This window comes from Colossoma macropomum, unplaced genomic scaffold (genome assembly GCF_904425465.1).
Source record: "Colossoma macropomum unplaced genomic scaffold, Colossoma_macropomum, whole genome shotgun sequence".
Taxonomy (NCBI): domain Eukaryota; kingdom Metazoa; phylum Chordata; class Actinopteri; order Characiformes; family Serrasalmidae; genus Colossoma; species Colossoma macropomum.
Window position 1 is genome coordinate 19,291,040 of NW_023494807.1, and position 21,413 is coordinate 19,312,452.

At 38.4% G+C, this 21,413-nt stretch overlaps 1 protein-coding gene across 1 annotated transcript in view; it reads left to right on the plus strand.

Moving 5' to 3' along the window:
- The first annotated feature begins 607 nt into the window (after nucleotides 1-607).
- Nucleotides 608-21,413, plus strand: part of stk11 (serine/threonine kinase 11) — a 37,888-nt gene continuing 17,082 nt past the window's right edge. Inside the window, exons 1-3 of the mRNA XM_036556188.1 lie at nucleotides 608-784; nucleotides 2,575-3,637; nucleotides 19,551-19,634. Coding sequence (XP_036412081.1) covers nucleotides 3,354-3,637; nucleotides 19,551-19,634 — 368 coding nt within the window. The 5' untranslated portion in view covers nucleotides 608-784; nucleotides 2,575-3,353. The remainder of the gene's footprint in view (nucleotides 785-2,574; nucleotides 3,638-19,550; nucleotides 19,635-21,413) is intronic.

A 21,413-nucleotide genomic window follows, 5' to 3' on the forward strand; every position in this document is an offset into this window, starting at 1 on the left:
TGGTGGAGAGTTACACGCAGAGCATTGTAAAGCAAAATAGTCCATGAAAAAAATGTATTTTTTTCAGATTTCTGACTATTTTACAGTTGTTAACAATACATATAAAAACTTAGTTGACACGTGTAGGTTCTGTGGTGTTTTGGGTAGTAAATAAAATGGCTACCTTTGTGTTGTAGACGTTGTAACCCCCTGGTTCCAATCAGCACCACTATAGAGAAATCAGAGTCTGCAGGTTTCTCTACAATGAACCATTTCACATCAAAACACTCTGGATGACTCTGTTCACATCACAAGGAGTAAACTATTGAGAAAGTTTGAAAAAAATGGTGGAATTCCCATTTAAGTCATTATGTCGACATAGGAAGACAACAGTGTGAGAAAGTAAGTCGGATTTTTGAACCGCTGCTGCCAGAGGAAACAGAGAAGGACAAAATCTCCGGCGATTATTTTCTCTTCTGCTGGTGGGAACCGGCTTCCCTACACGAGGAGCCGTCCAGAGCTGCTCTTGTATTCGAAAAGAGAAAAATGTCCAGAACATGCAGGATAAGTGTACAAGTGAGTAATGTTAGCACACTGACGTTGGAGAGAGGTTGGCATTTAGCGCGGGGAGAGAGTGAGAGTGAGTGAGCGAGGGGGGGGAGGTAAACAAGATGGCGACAGCCTTGAAGCAGCTGCATCAATAAAACCCGGAGCAGAGAAATTCACATTTGACTGCAGTGACAACACTAAAAGGGTGAATCTGGAGTCGTATTTGTTCTAGGCTTACTAGTATCACCATGACGAGGTAAGACGTGCGTTACATTTGTCGTGAGGACACTTGGATGCACTGACTGTTGACTGGCGGTTAGCTTAGCATAGCTCGGCTCTGTTCACTTATAGTGAAGCTAACTGGCTAACAGTTGGCCGGTTAGCCTCACTGACTGGTCATTCCGACTGGCCTGTCTGTTCGCGGATTATTTAAAACTGTCGTGTCCATGTTAGCCGTACCAAAAGCAAATAAGCACACTGTACGTGTAGTTCAACTGAATTATTTCGGAGCTGTGTTGACCGGGTCTGATAAGTCCGTTCATGTTTGTCCGCCGCTATGCGGCCAAGAACTCGGGACTTTAGCGGTTAGCTAGCCGCTTTGCCCCGTGAGTTTAACTGTAAAGGATTAGCTGGGTAACCTTTACCTCTGTTGTACTGTCTTACATCGCTTTTATTTGCTTTCGTTGTGTAGTTGCTTGCAAGCTACTGTGAAATAACCATGAAGGTAGCTACTTAAATGGAGTCGTTATGTTTATAGACGTAGCAACAACCGAATGTAAATCACATTTCTGCGCGACATTCAGATTAGCTTGCCTGCTAATCTAGCTTGTCAAACACTAAAGTCAAGCTTGCTATGTATAACTAGCTAGCTAACGTTTATTTGAAACATTTCCTGTGAATAAATTACTTATTTATTAAGTCGGCTTGCTAAATGAGTCTCTTAAAGTGCGCGGAATCCTCGTTCAGCTGATGTGAAAATATGAGCCAAGTAAATGTGTTTACAACGAGCAGACACACCTCTTGTTGACTTTTATTTACCTGTTAAGTTTTCACTTCAGCACAACTGATCTGTGTTTAGCTAACTCAGTCATAAAGTGTCGTTGTCGTTGACAGTTTAAGCTAAGCTTGGGCGACATGTCAAGTATAGTATTACAACACTTTGTCAGTTTCACGTTACATGATGTGCATCACGATATCTGGTTTTGCTAAACTGCAACAGACGAAAGAGAACCAATAGTGCAACATTTAAAAATGTAAACATTGCTGTCAGAAACTCTGAATTGGGGATGTACTGGTCCGGATTCTATATTAGCTTATTAGCTTACTTTTTAACCCAAAGCTCATATTGGCCCACATTTATCAAGCATTTCGGATTAAGACCAGTTTGTCTAAGATCATCTCATAGAATTTCATTGTGTTAATTAGAAAACTTAAGCTGGTCCTACATCTGTATTATAACTCCAAGAAGTTTGGTCAATGTGGGTCATTGTTTGGACTAAATGAACAATTTCTTGTACACATTAATAAAAGAAAAATAAGTTGCCTATTTAAATAACATGAATCAAAGTGCTACATTGAAAGTAAAAGGCACCTAGCTGTTTAATGCAATGTGTCATACATAATTATGCTATGATAGTTTGGTATTAGTATAGTAGCATAGTAGCAACATTTAAATACAACGCTTGTATTATGTTTGTCATAGAATTGCACAACAGATTGGCCAAAATAGAAATAATGAATTGGCCGATTGCATGTTTGGAATCTGCCGATTCTGTTCTTGGCTGATTCCAATCATGTTTCCATACTGTTAATACAATAAATTATAAACCTTTTCACATACTGCTTTGCACTAAATCCAGTTAACCAGGCGTAAGTATGCTTTTTCTAATGAATCATGCAGCTAGTGTTCTAAAGCGCTGATGACGTCCATGATATGCTCAGAGAAGCGCATTGTGATATAATTGATCATGATAACGATAAATGTCATGTTGATCACCCCAGTTTAGCGTTTTTACACTCTAATTATTCTGTTTCCCCTGTTTGCAGGTCTCTTGAATGTTCTAGGATGAGCGCTGGTCGGGATTTGCTATGGTGAATGAGAAATAAGTGGTCATCCTGAAGGCGCAGCAAAAATATACCAAAGAAGTACTCGCTCTCCTTGTGCTGGACCTATATGTACAGTATTGCTGTCATCATACTGTGAAGATGTGTCTTGGCTCGGTGTACCCGACACTCTAGAGAACATCACGTTGTGCAGAAAGGAAAGGCTGCAGACCCAAGTCCGGGTTCTTAATTCGAAAACTGTTTTGCTTTGCACTGGATATGTTGTCAGAGATGAATAAAGGTCCAGTCATACCAAATGTAGGCTAATACGAGCCTGCTTGCAATTGGACAGCGTCTTTTGAACACAAAAGGCCGGTGCTGAGTACAGCAGTGCTGTCGTTTGGGTTTTCTTTTCTTTTTCTCTTTTTCCACTGTCTTTTATTTTTTGCACTGGACCTCCCTGGCTCCTCTCCCAGTGGAAACTCTGCTGCACCCTCCCTCTTCCCCCCCGGCACTACTGCCACTCATGTTTACAGTCCCTCTGTATCTGAGCCTGTTTGAAAGCAGTGCCGTCGCCGCCCTTGGTCAGGCATGAATCATCTCTGATGCCGATCTAGTGGGTTCCTCTTCTCCTCCCAATCAGAACTGAACTCCTGGAGACGAACCGCACCCCACGTTAGCAACCGGCGACCACCAGCGGTCGAGTTGCACCAGAGTGAATTGCGGGAGAGCAAGTGAGCGAGAGAGAGAGAGAGAAAGGGAGCAGGGGGTCAGGAGAGAAGATGAGCGTCGGTGAGCTTCAGCATCTGGACTACCTGACCGAGAATGAGCTTATGGGCATGGACACTTTCATCCACCGCATCGACTCCACCGAGGTGATTTACCAGCCACGGCGCAAGCGCGCCAAGCTAATTGGGAAGTACCTGATGGGAGACCTGCTGGGTGAGGGCTCCTATGGCAAGGTGAAGGAGATGCTGGACTCAGAGACTCTGTGCAGGAGAGCGGTGAAGATCCTCAAGAAGAAGAAGCTGAGGAGGATCCCTAACGGAGAGGCCAATGTGAAAAAGTGAGTACAACATATTTTCTCTCTCTCTCTCTCTCTCTCTCTCTCTCTCTCCCTTTTCTATCAGCCATTGTCTTTCCCTTTCTGTAACTTGCTTCTTTCTTTTTTTCTCTTTCTCTTCTTTCTCTGTCTCTCTGCCAATTGTCAGTCAATCTCTTTCCCTTTTCCTGTCATTATTTCTTTCATGTTATCTTTCTTTTTCTTTTGACCCCCTGTCGTACTTTCTTTTTTTCTGTTTTTTTCCTCCATTCTGTCAGTCCATCCATTCCTCTTTTTTCCTTTTTCCTCTCTGCAGCACTTTGTTCTTTCTATCTTTCTCTGTCTCTCTCATCATTCTGTCAGTCTATTTATCCCTTTTCCTTTTTGCTTTCTCTCTCTGGCTCATGTTACTGCAGTCGGCTTCCTGATGACTTCGCTGTATCTAAAAAAGAAAAATTCACATTTCAGCACCACAGTTGCAACAGGCCAATTGTACTGTCTATCATGGGTGAAGAGGTTGAACTAGAAAGGTGAAACAGTGACCGGTTCATTCTGTTAGCTGCACCAAAACATGTCATTGGATCACACTGGAGCTGCCATTTCATTCACTGTTTAGCAGCTTTAATGTCAAATCTCAGTAAATGTGGCTTCTGAGCTCTGTGTTAAAATTTTTAAAGGCCCATAAGGCTGGAACAATATTATGCCACCATTCCTTTATGGTGGTCCTGTGTTTAAATGAACAATTCAAAAAAGTGTTTAGCAGTTACTTGATGGCAATAGATACATTGAGCTGTGAGCTGGGACAAAGGCCTTTCTTCTCAACTGTTTATTTCCTATAGCAGTGCAGTAGCAGCAATTTAATGTAGCTGACCAGCAAAACATAAAACGCTCCTTTGTTTTCAGACTATGTTTATACAAAGCTTGGCCACAGAATGATCTTTTTTCCCCTTCTTTTTTGTCTCTCACACTGCCACAGCTAATATATGCCAGGGATTTTCCATTACTAGGTCTGCATGATATCCGTAATGCATTTATTTTGATAGATTAACATATATACCTTAGATATGGCATGATACCACTTTTTTTTTTTTTCCCGATACCAATATTGAAACCTTGCATATCAGCTAATACCAAGCTGATATATTTCCTCAAATACTCCCCCCAGAAAAAGAAACGCATAGCTTACAACATGGCATTACAGAAAATCAGTGTGTACTCTGTCAGGATAGATCTGTGACAGGATTGTCGGCATTGGATTATTCCTTTTTTTTTTTAACCTCCAGTCCAGCATTTCTCCTGATATCGGCCAGATACTTATACCCTTTGTTACCAAATACCGTCTCTACTCTTGGAGAAATTTTCAAAATCCAGCGGTTATTCCTTGTTGTAACATAGATAACAATCAGTCTGTGTTATTTTGATCAGAATTATTTACATTTTTTTGGATCATATGAACATCATCATTATTCATTAAAACACTCTCAGAAACTCCTCTGTGGTTGATCAGGATGCTCATGTTAGAGGGCCCAATATATGGTAAAGCCCTATTTCATAAGATTTCTTTTCACTGAAAAGTAGTGATTTTCCTTTCTGTGCATGCTGATGTCTTTTATTTCTGGGGGTTTGTGATGTCATTTTGTCCCTTCTCCTTTCCAGAGGAGCTGTTTGATTTTTAATCACATCATGCAGCTTAATTAAAACGCGGCAGTGTGGAGCCTCGGGGTGCCTCTTTATATAGCTTTGCGGGTTTGGACCTACATCAGAAATCCTCCCTTGCTCATATTTGTGTACATGTTCTCTGTTTATCTGTATCGTCTTTCAGGCGGGGAAATGCTCAAGGACGGGTGAACTGAAATAACTGTTTGAACTGTTTTGTTTTTGGCTGATGCTCAGAACTAGGGATGCACCGATCCAGCCTTTTCTCTTCTGATGCCAGTTACGATACTTGAAGTCTTGTCATCTGATCCTACTGAGTAAAGATCTGCTTCTGGTGCTCTGTTAAGGCTCACTGTCTTCTAAGTAGCAATGCACATAAACATAATTTTACAGTAGAGGGTAATGTACCATAGTGCAGACACTCATACACCTACATTCTTGTTAGGATTGTGCAAATTTTTAAATGATAGTGGTCTAGAAAATTTATAAAGTTGCGCTGTTACAGTTTCATAGCGACTGTGGCTCTGCCCAAAACTGAAGGTAGCTACCTTGATGTCTTGCTGCCCATGCTGTCTCATAAGTCAGTGACTTAGAAGGCAATGTTGTGATGACAATACCTACAATGGATTCACGCCTGAGACACACTTACAAGGCAGCAATATGTTGCCAAGATACAGGCAGCTCACTGATTGCTGTTAGTGTTTAGCTGTGGCACTTCTTGCCTGTTGTACCTTAGCATTTACACAGCTACAGCTGTGTTTCTATGTTTTCATTGTTGGATTAAACAAATTTGAACCCCTGGTGGTTCTTAAATACGATGTTTAACCTTGGAGAGTAGCTAATTTATTTATCAAAAATCTGTGACCGGTCCAAACAGCTTTTTAAAGACCTCGAATACTCGTTGGCATATTCAAATACTTGTTCTCAATTTTTTTAAGGATAGTATTATATTTACATTTCATAAATAACTACAATTTAAGCATGTTTGTATGGTTTCATTATCATGTCAATTTTCAATCAAAATATCCCTATTTCAACCAAATATTGTTTTTAAAGTATTATATTTGAAATATATTCTTTTAGCGACATCCCATAGATACCGTGAGACAAATGTGCTGTAATGTAATAAAAGTCAGATAAGGAGACAGATGAGTCTGACTGGAATTTTGCTTAGCCTCGATAGCAGCCATGATGCAGAAGTTTAAGGCATAAATCTTTTAAAATTTTTGTTTAGTGATGGGTTTTCATCATCACTTTAGTTGATGTACTGAGTGGAGTCGAGTTCATTTTCCACTGTGAAGTTCAATTCCATCACGAGTGAAATAACTTTGACAGGCACACACAAATCTCATTCATTTGTATGGATTTATGACTGTTTATGTATTATAGGGACTGACTAAACTGATTAGCTAGACTGCTATCTCTGTCTTTGTCTCTCGGTCCTGCGGCAGCTAGAGAAGTGACTAAGGCTAAGCTTCTTCACCTGAATGTCACTGTAAGAGGAAGTGTGGCTGATATGTATATTTGTATGTGTGTGTGTGTGTGTGTGTGTGTGTGTGTATATATATATTGTTGTGGATTAACACTGCCATATTATTCTGGATGTCCTTTCACTTTCAATAAGAACCATATTTAACAACGGAAGTAATTCTAAAATATTGTGGCGTCAGTATACGCCTGGTATTTGACTGAGTTATGAAAATTGATGGATTCTTTTCTGAAAGGTTCTAAAGCTAGGTTTAGGTTAATGTAGTCCAGTGGTTCTGAACCCTGGTCCTGAAGGCCTGCTGTCCTGCACTTTTTAGTGTTTTCCCTGCTGCCAACACACCTGATCCAACTAATCAGCTCATTAACAGTCCATTATCGAGTTAAAGTGGGTGTGTTAAAATGGGAAAAGCACTAAAAAGTGCAGGGCAGTCGGCCTACAGAACCAGGCCTGAGAAACACAGATGTAGTTCTTAGCAGCCCCACATATGCTAGTTTTTCTTTATGGGGGTTGTTGGAAGGGAACTTCACATAGCCTCGTAAACAAAGCAGGGCTACGGCTAGGCTAGTCAATCATTATTGAGTAGTAGCCGCTAAACTAGACACAGGTCTGCTGTTTTTCATTTTAGTTGCTTCTTTTTGAGTGAAAGTAAATTATAGACCAGCGCCCTGACTTGCCTGAGTTTCTTGGAGTAAACCACATCACAATATTTTTATTGGGTGAAATGATAAAAACAGAAATGAGTAATATATAGACAAACATATTGCTTTCTAACCCTGACGAGATAAAGGCGAGTGTACATAAAGCAGCAGCTTCTCTGAGCACAGCAAAAACAGTACAAAGCTGAAGTCAGTTTCTTTGCCACCTTGTTGTTAGAATTTTTTTATTCTAACAAAGAAGCTGGCGAATAGAAAAGCCAATTTCAGCTTCATAAAAAAACGGTGGTAAATGTAGTTTTATGTCTGAAAGTTATTTCTCTTATATGTGCGTTGCTTACATTCAAGCTTTAATCTTAAGACCATCAGACGCTGCTGGAATTTAGTCAATATTAAAAGCCGTTCACACTGTCAGTTTTAGCTGAGAAGCTGTGGAAGTTCTTGAGGTGAGCAAATCAGCATGTTTTGCACTGTTTGTACATCGCCTTGCCTGCATTTATGTGCATACCTTCATAACAGTAATGACAAAACTAATACCTGAAGAATTTCAACCGGTATACCAGATAAACCGGTATATCGCCCACTAATACTTAATGTCACATCCGTCAGTAAGTAATTGCCATTTTCTCCTGGTTTTATGAAAAGTTTTGTTTAAAGTGAAAAATGAGCCTCAGTCTCTGAAATGTCAGGAATTTTAAAAGTGTTCTAGAATTCTGCTGTCGTCTCAATTGTGAATGAAAGATGAAGCTGACGAATACTAAATTAGGGAATGAATAACAGCATGAACAAATACTCCAATGTTCGGATTATTTTGGCTGTTGCAGTTTTGTTTTATTGTTGTCATTAATGTGCAGTATATCCATGATAACATTCTATTTCATAAAATAGTGGTGTCCATTTTGCCAAGTGGTTTATTTTTAGTTTATTCTGGTAACTGTTTTATGCAGAGTGAATGTATGTGTCTGTGTGTCTGCGATGGACTGGCGGCCTGTCCAGGGTGCCTTCCGCTTAATGCTAAAAGCAAACTTTCACACTGCTGGAATAAGCTTCAGCTCCCCCCGTGAGCCAGGAGGATAAGTGGCTTAGAGAGAGTGTGTGTGTGTGTGTGGGTGTGTGTGTGTGTGTGTGTGTGTGTGGGTGTTTATGCACATTATTCATGGTATCCTGGATCTGACAGTTACCTGCAATGATGTTTGTTTGCTGGATACTTTTAAAAGAACAGTTCCAAAAAATGAAAACTCTCTCTCCTTTTTCTAGAAATGTGGTTTGTGTCCACATTTCATGTTTACTTTATGATGTTCTCTTTGGTGTAGTTTTAAGTGAAGGAAGAAAAGCTCAAACAAAATATGATATTAGGTTTTCAAGTACTCATTAAGTGTGGGTTAACTTTTATTATTGCAAACGAAAATATGATCAAACGCAGCACTGTATATGACGAGGATTATGTTATTTAATTTTCTTGGTGCCGTCCCATGGAGAGGGAGCGAGATAGACAGGGAGTCTGAGAGAAAGAAACGAAAAGAGGCATGTGCCCTTCCCTTGGCCTTATATGGGCTTAGCTGGGATGCCGTAGTAGCCTCCTCATTCATAGCACGAATTAGCATTCCTGCTTCCCAGAGGCAGCATGCCCTGACTGGCAGACAAAAACACGCACTCATATACACACGTTGGGGAGGAACTGGCATTGCGTAACGCCGCTCCTGTTCCCATAGTCACGTCTGAGGAATTCTGAGGGGGAGTGGAGCCTCTGGCCTTGACCAACACGAACGAGGTCAGTAGACTACTGTCAGAAAAAATGGTACCCTCCGGGTAAATATTAGTACTCCAAGGTACAAACAACGTAAATGTACCTTCCAAAGTGACAGCAGTGGTGCTTAAGTCCAGTTGTGTACCTTAAATTAGTTTTAAACGTGCACTGCATTCACTTTCCTCAGGGGAAAGGTGCATATTTATGCGAAATAACATTTTCTGACGTTGGTTGTGATTTGGATCCCTTCCCTGAGTGGATGAATCTGATCATCTGAAGATTTTTCATTTATTTTTGATGTATCATTAGAAGAGAAATAGAAAAAACAGTTTTTTTCTATCTTGGACTTGGATGTGTTGATCCTTCATTGTTTCTGCACATTTCAAAAAGAGAAAATAAAAAGACAGAGTAGGTGTTTTCTTTTTTGTATAAAGCAGGAATAATCCTTGTATTGGCTGAATGAAACATTATTGCCAGACTGTCAGCAGGTTCGTTCCCCAACTAATCGAATAATTGAAGTCACGATGGAGCAACTAATCAATTATGAAAATAATCATTAGCTGCAGTCGTACTGTAGACATACCATTGAAGGTACCAACTTCAGTGGAAGCCTTTGTACCCTGTAAGGGTTGAGAATTTTATTCTTCCTGCACTAATCAATAAAACTGGAAATTCTTCAGTAATAGTTTAGCGTGGTTCTTCACAGTGCAGTGTGTATTGTGGCTTTTTTGGACCCCAGAAAAAAATTGTAGCTTGGAAAATTTTTTTGAAAACACTTTTTTCTTCATTTTTTTTCCTTTTGACTTTTGCCTTCTTTAAACTGTTTGGACTGGATATAAAAAGTGAAGGGTGGTTTCTGACTTTTGCAGCTTACTGTATGTGAATGTTAATAGCATGGGGTATTTGTGGGGTATTTAATTAGAAGACCTCTTGGCGACTTTGAAAAGTGGTCATTACCCAGTTCTATCTTTAAACACTTGCATGTGTGTATTAATATGCTGCATAAAAAGTATTGACTACGGTAGTTGAACTGAGGTCGAGTGATTGCACAAGTAGACCCAGTTGTAGAGCGCTGGCTGTCACTGTCAACTGACCTGTTTCTTTGTTTCTGCTAGATTATCAGTGATAGAAACAGACAGAACTCACTGATAGACACACAACATTCCAGGTGTGTATGTGTGTGTACACACCAACACCCTTGTCCTTGTGGCTATTTTTGGCCTGCAGTCTGTCTGCAGTGTGAACTGTGAATAAAGTTACAGAAGTACTCTTCTTCTCTTCTCCACATTAGATGCTTGAGTGTCTGTCTTTTGGGTCTGTATGCTGTAGAGCATATACAATCTTAGCCTCTATAGTTTAGTGGTTGTTTGTAATATACCTTTTAAACTTTCATATAAGATACCCAGATTTGTTTGGTACAAATAGTAACCGTGTAGAAATCTACTTCTTAACCACTTGTGTCAAGTTCCGCTGTAAAGACGAAGTCAGTTTTTTTGTTGACTGTTATAGTTTGCCTTACTTGAGTGGGTTCATGTAAGAAATATGAGTGGGCCTGTTGTTCTTTGGTTGGTCTCCCTATATTACATTGTATGATTCAACGTGCGCTATCCTGGTCAGTCAGCACATGACTACATTTTTTATAGTGTGTATGTTTGAAACTAGTGTACATTTTACACATAGAACCCTGTAGCTTATTGCTGATTGGTGAAACTGGGAGTATTTCCACTTACCCCATGTTACAACCCTCCCCTATGCTTACATAGTCACCAAATAACTGAACACAGTGCATGATTCAAACCATCTATCTCAGTTGTTTAGTGTTAAAACAGTGCTGCTAACTAGGTGAAAAGAGCTGGTTAGCATTAGCTTCGTTAGCATAACAGCTCTACTTTCTACAGAACATTTGATTCTGGCAAACTTAAGCACTAACACAGGTTTAGATGTTGATGATGCAAATCTAAGGGAGAGAAGTCAAGCAACTGTCATCGACGAACACTGTGGTGTACCTTATTACTTATATACCTCCCAACCCTAATTCGCTAATGAGTGGGAAAATGTATTTATTAATATTGATCTAGCGTAAGGATTATTACACATAACTTCACATTAGCTCACACACACTGATGCACATGTAGTTACACTCTGAATCCTCCAAGTGAACGTGTCTACAGTGTGAAAGTTTGCTTTTAGCACTGGACAGAAGTTCTGCGCTTTGCAGCAAAAGTTCATCCATGGAACGTTGAGGGTGAAACACACTAAAGACTTTTAGTAACATTAATCTAATTAGTCACTTGAAAACGAATTACTCCTGTGAGCTATACAACCTAAAGCAGGGTGCCCAGATTTTTGTCTAGGGAAGCCAAGGGATAGTGTTTGCAGTGGGCTGAAGGCCAAAAAGATAAAACAGCTAGCTAGCCATTAACTTTTTTGCATGTTAAATTCTGTGCAAACATATTCTTCACACTGGTAGTCTCTGTGTTTCGTACCACCTGTTATGCTCTATTAGCTTTTATGTTGTTACATCTGTGTTAGTTTTTTTTTTTTCGCACATAGTTGTGTAATGTTACAAAATATTTTGTTACTTCAAGTACTCTGGGAGTGGGATATTGGGCAACTTTTCTGGCCAGCCAAATCAAACATCCTTGCAGGCAAACTGGCCTGTGGGCCCCTGGCCTTGTGGCCTAAAGGATATGTGGCAGCTAACATTATCAGCTAGAGTCTAATGCTCACTTAGATTTACTGCACTTCATATATGGATTACAGTCTGAACGTTATTTCAAAAGGCAAAAAGTGTAAAATCACAGGTTGTTAGCTGTGTCCGCCACAACATTGTGTTATTATCATTGCCTACTTTGCGTAGCTCCCTCAATAGTCTTAGCAAAAAATTAATGAAGCTGGAATATAAACTAGTTATAAGACAACACACTGTGAGAGTGCTATCAAACTGTTTTAAAAACATGCCAAATGGTTTACATTCATGGGCAGGGCCGTATAGCTGGCCTGTATGGTGAAGATAAAGTTTTAGCTTGTGTAACCTTTTGACTGACTGTTCATTTTCAGAGGGTGTAAGTGAATTTCCTGCTGCTTTGTCTTTTGTCTTGTTATGATGATATATATACGGTACTGTGCAAAAGGCAGAGATCACTCTTCATTAATTCAATTTCAATAACATCCATAAAGTGCAAATTTTTCATTTTTCAGCATCAGGGGAAAAAACAGCATATATTTAACAAACAATTTACACAGAAGCCAACAAAAACAACTAAAGATCACATTTTTTTTCAATTTTACTGTGTTCAGTCTTTCCTTTTATACAGTTTCCAGATTTTTAGGAGATTTGCTTTCAGTCTCTCAAAGAAATCTTCAAGGATATTTTTCCACACCTCCAAAGTTCAGTCTTAGAAGTAGCGTTGAGTTGCCTTCTCACAGTGGAAGGATGGACAGACACACCTGTGGATTTTTTCAGAAATGAAGCAAGAGTCTCTTCAGAAATATCTCCTGAAAAATGAGTAAATTGACTAGACATTAAATAAATGAAGGGTGGTCTCTGACTTTTACACACAGGCCCATATTCTCATACTGTACAGTGAAAACAACAATGTGCAGCTTTTTTTGAGGCCAGTCAACACAAACTGCAAAAATACAAGGGACTGGACTAATTTTATCTGTTACCAGTGTTGCAGATTTATGGGGCCAAAGAAACTCTGCCTGTATATTGGCTGTCTTTGTATTTAACTAATTTAGTCATTCTGCTTTGTGGACTTACCGATAACGAGAGCATAGAGAGCTTCTGACACAGATACGAGGATTCTGATGTCAAAATACTCAAATACTTCCTGTGCAGATGATTCATATATGGGCTAAATGTTTTGTCATCAACAGTGAAAAAGCTGTCCTGGTTACACCCATTAGCAGCTGAAGTGGCTGTGCTTTATAACCCTCGTTTCTCTTTTAATAAAATCTAGTAAAGTGTTATACAGCTTTTTAGAGTCACACATGAAAGAATACAATTGTAAGAAGAAGATTTATAGATTTATGGAAAAATAAATGTTGAACCAATTTAAATGGGTTACTAGTAGTATAGCAGTGTGTGTAAATAAATTTAGGAACAAATTGGGCCACAACGTTAAATCAATCTCAGACCAAAAACTTGGTCTGTTTAATGTGTTTTCTGTTCACTAAATTATTAGTCTGCACCATCTTGGTTGCTGTTACTCACTCATGTTATGCTAAGGTAAATTGAATATTAAACTGTAGAGTAGATGTGAATGTGAGTGACTTATGCAGTAAGAGAACAGGCCACTTGCCACAACCCCATATGGTTTGGACGCACCACTTTCAACAGTCTTTGGTCAAATGTTGCAACTCTGATGTTTGTTTGTCTCCCTCTTCATACGCACTATTTACTAGAGCTTTCTGTGCTACTGCAAAACCTAAAATATAAAAACTAAAATACATCGCTACTAAATACATTCTTGTCATTTTCTTTGGGGCCTTGTAACTGTTTGCTGTTTGTGTGATGTCATCTGTTGGGTTACAAGGCATTGTTAACAAACACTAACAAAACATTAGCTGATCTTAAGAAAGCCTAATTGTTCAGACACAGTGTGATCATTGTGTTTAATATACAAATGTAGAAATGTTCTCACAGTGCTTGTGTACTTTGTTTTATTGCATATGAAGATTTCTAAGGGTTTTTGAAGAATTCCACTGTGTAGCCAGAATGCTGTCACGATTACTCAGTTAAACTCACTTGCTCAATTTAAGAACTGTCATCATGCAAACTGCCAACTAATGCATATTTTTAAAATCTTCTCTTAATGTTTGAAACTGACCTTAATGCATGTTTGTTACATAATATTTTTGTATTTAAGACATTTTAAAAGCTTTGTAGTCTTTGTACTCTTTCCAGTAAGTTGTTTAGGAAGATTTTAAAAAGCAGTGCGTGGGTTGTTAATGTCCAGGCTTTTTTTAGTTTTGCCTTTTGTAAAGTCATTATAAGCGGTAGATTTCTCAAATGGTAATATTCTCAAATCTAACTAAATATAACAGTCCTGGTAGCAACCAGACGTTATGGTGAACGTGTTGGGACAAAACAATGACCTTGCTTTTTGAAGGCTTTAAAGCCAAAGGGAATGTTAGTGGTTCACTGTGGGTGTCATTCTTCTGACTTTTGTTTTCAGTAAAATGGACCTAAAAGCTCTAAAAACATGGCAGAATGGTAGTGCCAGCTGCTGGAGTAAGTGGAACTTTTTAGGAAGTTCTCATACCACTGTGCCCCACTGTGCATTTGTGTAAATTAGATGTGAAATCTGCCACATCCTGAACCTATCACAACTTCCTATCACAACTGATTGTACACCGGGTGTAAAATGTGTTTATTTCTGGTTCACTTGTCTTATTAATTCAGTCCTTCTGACTGCAACAACTAAAATGACTGTGAAAGACACAACAAACTGACTGTCCCGATCATAATCCAGGCATATTTCAACTGGCTGTATTAAGCCCAATGCTATAGTAAGGCATTATCCACAACCTGTGGCAATGAGACACACTTTCAGAAGTTATATATTTAAAATAATGCCTTACAAATTCAGATGTCAAATTTGACTGAAATGCCGATCTCTAACACCTAGTGTGCTTAAAGTCCACCACACTTATAAAATACACTCCTGCCACGTTTTTCACTCACAATCGTAGTGTCTAGTGTATTCATAATGTATTCGTGACACTATAGTGTTTTTTCACATAAATAGTTCGCGAAGAAACGATACAAGTTCATGTAGAACACTATGCAAATTGAATTGATTTCAGTGCAGAATCTTACAGTAACTGGTAGCCAATCAAGTAGGTCAATGATTTGATCATAAGCCAATAACAAAAATCCCAAAACAAAACATAGCATATTACTCTGTGCACATGATAAAAATGTAGTCATTTCTAATGTAGCTTTAGCATAATATTTATTGACAACTTGGCATATTTTACCTAAATTATATAGCTTTTTTAATCTATGAAAACACAAAGATCATGTTGAAATGGGCTGATACTCACCATTAGAAACAGATTGCACCATCGCTGCTAAAAACATGACTGAAGTTTGTTTGCTTGTTTGTTTGTCTGTTTGTTTTTAAATATAGTCACCAGCAAACAGGACATTCACATTGTCCTGTTGTTTGCTGGGTAAAATAAATAAGTATATTGGGCAGCTTTTTGGCAGTATGGTACTGCTGCATATGTGCGTCCACGTATATATACATGTATTGCCTTTGTAATTACATTATGGTTGACATGGCGTTTCCGCAGTTTGCCTATCCTGCCCATATATGCTCTTATATAAACCTGTTCCGCCATAGGGATTACATTATAATGGAATGGAATACATTGGTGGACATGTGGTATTCCCACATAGTCTGCTCAAAGACCAGACTGTATGAATGTTGATTGTACTGTGTGAATGTCTGAGATTGCCATGGAGAACATTCAGCATTGGCCAGGCTGCTCAGAGTTTCAACAACTTGAAGTTAAGTTTCTCGAACTTGCAGTAATTAATGGACAATATATGTTGTGCAGCCTTAACCGAAATCTCTCTTAGAGCAGAGACTGAGCTGCACTCTTGCTAAACAGGACAGAAAGGCTTGTTGTGGCTGCGGGCAAAACCTGAGGGGAACAGAGTACGGTTTGAACAGGTTTGCGTCTAAATGAGACTTGACGTTCTCGCAGTCCTGCTCCAAATGTGGCCTTTTCATTCACTCATGCACACACATTTGCACTCACATTTATTTCCCCACATTCTCAGTCATCAGCTAAAAATGTGTTCATGGACCAAGGGGGATGTTTCTTAAATGCTTTTAATTGCATCAGATCCATCTGCTTGCTGTGGGCTTTGACATTGTGCCTCATGAAGTAATTAAATGAAAGCTCCTGAGAAATTAATTAAATCAGTGATATATTAACGACACTCTGGGCTGCTTTTCTGGACGTAGGAGCATTAAGAAAACAGAACAAATGGAGCTTCTCTGGTCACAGTACTTTTATTTAGGTTTAGACTAAAGTACTAGACTTCTGTTTAGGTTTAGAAATACTGAACCTCATCTCTCCCTACCTGTGTATTGTGCGGTCAGTTATCACATCAAACTGACTGAACTAGTTGGCATAAAAGTGGAGCATTTATGTTGCTTTTGTTCTGTCGTGTCCTGTGTTATTTGATGATTCAGAATAATCCTAAAGTTTGCTTTCATGGTCACCAAATAAGTAAACACAGTGCATTTTCAAGCCATCATTGAATAAATGTCAAATTATCTGTCTAACAGTTGCTAGATGTTGAACAGTCCTGCTAACAAGAGCAGCTGGTCAGTATTAGCTTAGCTAGCATAACAGCTCTGCTCACCACAGAACATGTTTGATTCTTACTAAATAAATCACCGACACAAGTTTAGATGACAGTGATTCAAATCTGAGGCAGTGAAGTTGAGCAGCTGTTGTTGAAGGGACAGAAAGGTTCAGTTTAAACCTTTGGATCTGTAGCCTGGTCAGCTGACTTTAGCTTGCTACTAAGCTAACATTTGGACCCAAACAGTACCACACACACTACAGGTCACTGAGACTGATGTCTGAAAGAGCAAAAGTGAAGTGAATGGTGTTGGAGTGACAGAGCTGAAATTGAAGTTCTGTGGTGTGTGGTACTTTAGCATTGTGGCTAAGCTCACGAGTTTTATCAGCAGGCCAAATACGTCACACACCAGAGCGCAGGCTTGGTTCCATCTGATGCTAAATGAACCCCTGTTTATTGAAATTATACATACTCTATGGTGTTTGTAGCTCTTAGCAGTCACTGAGCTACTGGCATGCTTAGTTTCTTTTAAAATTTTTCCTGGCTCAGATTTTCCCCCTTTCTATCAGCGAGCTCCCACACCACCGCCACCACCATCAGTGAGCCCCTCTAAAATATAAACGGGTACAATGTGTTTATTTGGCAGTTTAGCCATGAAATAGAAATGTGACATACTTTTGAAATACTAGCATTATTTTAAAAAAACGTTGTATACCTTATTACTGTTATAGTGCTCAACCCTAGTTATTGTGGTGCAGTTGTTGTAGAGCAGCTCCTGTACTGTACTAACAGTGTGTGGATACTATTCTTCTCTAAAACAGCGTTATAAACGTGATTATGATTTTGTTGCAATAACCAGATCTGTTGTTTGTGCTGCTGTAAAACTGTTTAATTATAATGTTGGTAGTCAGATGTGTATCACTATACTTACATATTTGAGAACATTCATCAAGCTTGCTGTGCCTCAGTTACACCAGGCTCTTATTGGGCTGAGCATTTGTCTTACCTGATTATTTAAAGTGGTCCCTCTTGATTTTTTGGGCTTTTTTTTTTTTTGACTGGCCATGTGGACAGCGGTGCAGTTTGTTGCACTCTGAGGTGAGGTGATGTGGCTGCCTAGCATAAAATTATGATGCATTCAACTAAACCAGCCATAATTTATTCTAGAGATACACTGATATGGAATTTCTGGGCCCAGCACAATAACTGATAAGGAACATATTACTGTCAGCGAGGCCGGTGTCATAAGCTTGATAATTTAAATTATTTTAATGGAATTAATAATTGAAATAATTATTTCACACTTTATATTTTACACTATTTAGCAGACATTCATGCAGCAGTATGTTAGGTAGATATAAAAATTACTAAAAAACAGATATTCAATTGACTACAACTGTAACAATTATCAAAATTGTTACCCACTAATTTTTTTTATACAAAAAAAAAAATAGTCAAACCCCCAAAGGTTGCACACTAGAAGAACTAGAACTCCTCATACGTCACCTTGTGTTTTGAAAGCCTGAAAATACTTCAGTGAAAATTGTCAAAACGGTAATATGTTACCCACCTCAAGTTCATTTGTTTGGCTTTAGTTGACATGCAGAGTAAGCTTAGAGCATCCTCAGTCACTCTTTTTGCCACAGCATATGTGAGACAAGCCTGAACACCTTGATAACATGTTTATCTGATTCGTATAATATAAGAAATGTTCTTTGTATAAATCTATATAAATGAACTTCATATCAAACACTGGACTGCTTCGCTGAGCCGTCAGTCCTAAATAAGATTTGTGTTAGCTTATCTTGTTCACTTGTGATGGAGCATGAACTTGGCTTTGCGTTGAGTAAAACGGCTAAATTAATTATGAAAATGCATAGCTAAGTAAAGATGAAAATATTCATATATTGTACTTGCCTCCACATCATCAATGCTTTCTAGGTCAACATAAATCCTATCACCTGTCTCCATATCTGAAATAGGCTACTTTAACCTGGGTCTGAGTCCTTTAGTCCTTTAATGTCCTGCTCCTTTTGGTGCATTCATTGTAAGAAGGGGCATATAAACTGAAATATGTTGATTTAAAAACTGTTTAACCAGCTAAAATATAGTTTGTGAGGAAAGTTGGTTTTCTGTCAGAGCTCACTACTGTAAGTTACACTGTGTGATTACGACGGCTGTTACAGGGAACCTCTGAACGGCCAGCAGTGGCCTCTGTGGAGTCTAGAAGAAAGGAAGTTCTCACCATGAGTCACTATACATGTTTCAACACATGCTTCAGTGTTTATGCATTAAAATTGGATGCACAATCATTTGTTGGAATTATTACCTGTAATTTTAGTTTTAGACTTGTAATAATAATAATAATTGCCTTTTCCACTTCATGGCAAATAATATATTGGTCACTGATGTATGGCACATCCCTAATGTATTTATTTTAGGGCTTTCTGTATTGTTGCATTTTTGTTGTTTTTGCCTTCTTCGCATAACTTAACTCAAACTATCATCTGCATTGTGTTAAAAATTACATGATGAATGGACTACTACAAATTGTCTAAAATTACCCTAAGTAATTTAATTGTTCCATTACCTTGCATAGTAAATCAGCAGTATTTTTCCTACTCTTGTAAAGTTACCTTATTGGAGGTAACAATAACTGTTTTAATTAAAGGCCTTTGCCTATTATTATTATTATTATTATTATTATTACGCAAATGATACTAAGTGGAAAAACTAACATCAACAATGATGTAATGCCTGAGGATTAAAATTATTCAGGACGATCTTAGACTAGAATGATACTTCAGCAATTGCCCATTAGTTTGTATGCAAGTGTGGTTCAAGTAAATTAGTTTTCAGTTCTGTCACTCAGTACAAGAAAACTTATCAAAATTGCCTGTGGTACTTTATCATACGCAAAACATGCATTAGATAGATTAGGTTGAAACACACTGTCATGTTCCTTCTAAGTGAAGAACTAGTGCATGAGTTTTATGCTCTAGTTGTAGACTTGATTAATGCAGCGCTTTAATTTTCGTGTTGATGTGTTTTTTCCTCAGGGAGATTCAGCTGCTACGAAGACTACAGCATAAAAATGTGATCCAGTTGGTGGATGTGTTGTACAATGAAGAGAAGCAGAAAATATATCCTTTATAGTGTGTATTTCTCCCTCTCTCTCTCCCTCTCCCTCTCTCTTTTTCTTTCCACCCCTCTCCCCATTGACGCAAATGTGATCTCATTGCTGTTTTCTCACAGACACACACACACACACATGCTCTTGGTGACTATTTCTTCAGTCTATATTCACACAGAATCTTGGTCATCCTGTAAGAATGCTTCTAGAATGTTTCATATATAAAATTTATTTCTCCAAGAAAACACATTTCTTTTTAAAATTCATCTTCTATCCCAGCATCTCAGTGAGCTGTTATCACCCAGCTGCCCAAGCATCAGACTGGTTGCTGAGAAAAGCAGTTACCAATTACGCACAAATGTGACAGGTTTATTGCTGCTACTGAGGGGCTGCCAAATTGTTTACTTACTGTCATATTTATTGTGAAATGTGTGAGAGTAGTGTGTTAGAGCATAATGTTACAATTTATTAATACATCGATCAAAAATGAGTGGGATGTTTCCTGATATCTTTGTTAGGCATGAGACTAGTGGCTTAATGAGATCTGTGAAATTCATACTGAATTGGGAAGCAGTTGTAATTGATGGTAGTTGATTACTTAAAGGGGAATTCCATCCCTTTTCAAAGTTTAATTAAATTTAACAACATAAAGTAAAACAAGTCAACAAATGAATTCAGAGTCGTTTGATGTGAAATGCGGCATCCTGGAGAGACTTAAGAGTCAGAGTTGTTCAGTGATGGTGATATGAACCAGATGTCAGAAGTGTTTAATGCATCTAAAAGCTCCCTAACAGAAAGTCATCACATGAAATGGTTACAAATATTCCATGTGATGCCTAAAACAATGTTTTATGAGAGTTTTGGCCTAGAGCATATTTTAAACAAATACATTCATGGTGGAGAGGTACATGCAGGGCCCAAGGAGAACATATTTGTTTGGATTTATCACTAATTTACCTTTGTCAACATTAGATATAAAAACTCAGATGTGTAGGTTCACTGGACATTTTGGATAGTAAATAAAATGGCTAAAATTTTGTTGTAGCCATCATGACACTGGTTCCTATCACACCCTCTGTAAAAGAATCTAACTCAGCAAGCTTCTCTACAATGAACCAACTTGCATCAAACCACTCTCAATGACTTATATCTCAACCACTGAATTACATTTTGAAAAATATGAATCTCCCTTTAAATGTATAGAAAACAAATGTAGAATAATTTATGACTGAGAATAAGTGGGGAGTTATGACAAAGGAACAGTGCTTTTCTTCTAGCTGTATCTGATGTTGAGAGAAACTGAAGGAATAAAGAGAAGCTGGAAAACTTCCCAAATCTTTTATTCGTAGTGTAAGGGAAATTGGATAATGTTGGGGTGCAGATTGCTTGACATGGTAAAAGAAAGGCACACACTGTAGACTGGTTTAAAGAAAGTGACTGTTCTGACTCATTTAGGTCTCCATATTATGACAGCTCTTTATTATGCAGTCAGTTCCCTTAAATAATTTGAGAGTATGTTGTACCAGCAAAGTGAATAGTTGATAGGATGTTCAATCTCGGGCGAGATTAGAACACGGTGTGCACAATGAAGCACTAAGAGCTCGCCTCAGGCAGGCCATAATTAGAATTGCAGAATAGGTAAATGAAGTGGCCATTTATGTAAAGCTTTTTTTAAATGTTATAGTTAAAGGGACTAGGCTATAATTTAGAGGGTCTTTATCTTACATTTGTTTGGAATTTGTTAATTATCCTGCCCAGAGGTTCACTGTAACATTTGCTTATGTTTATG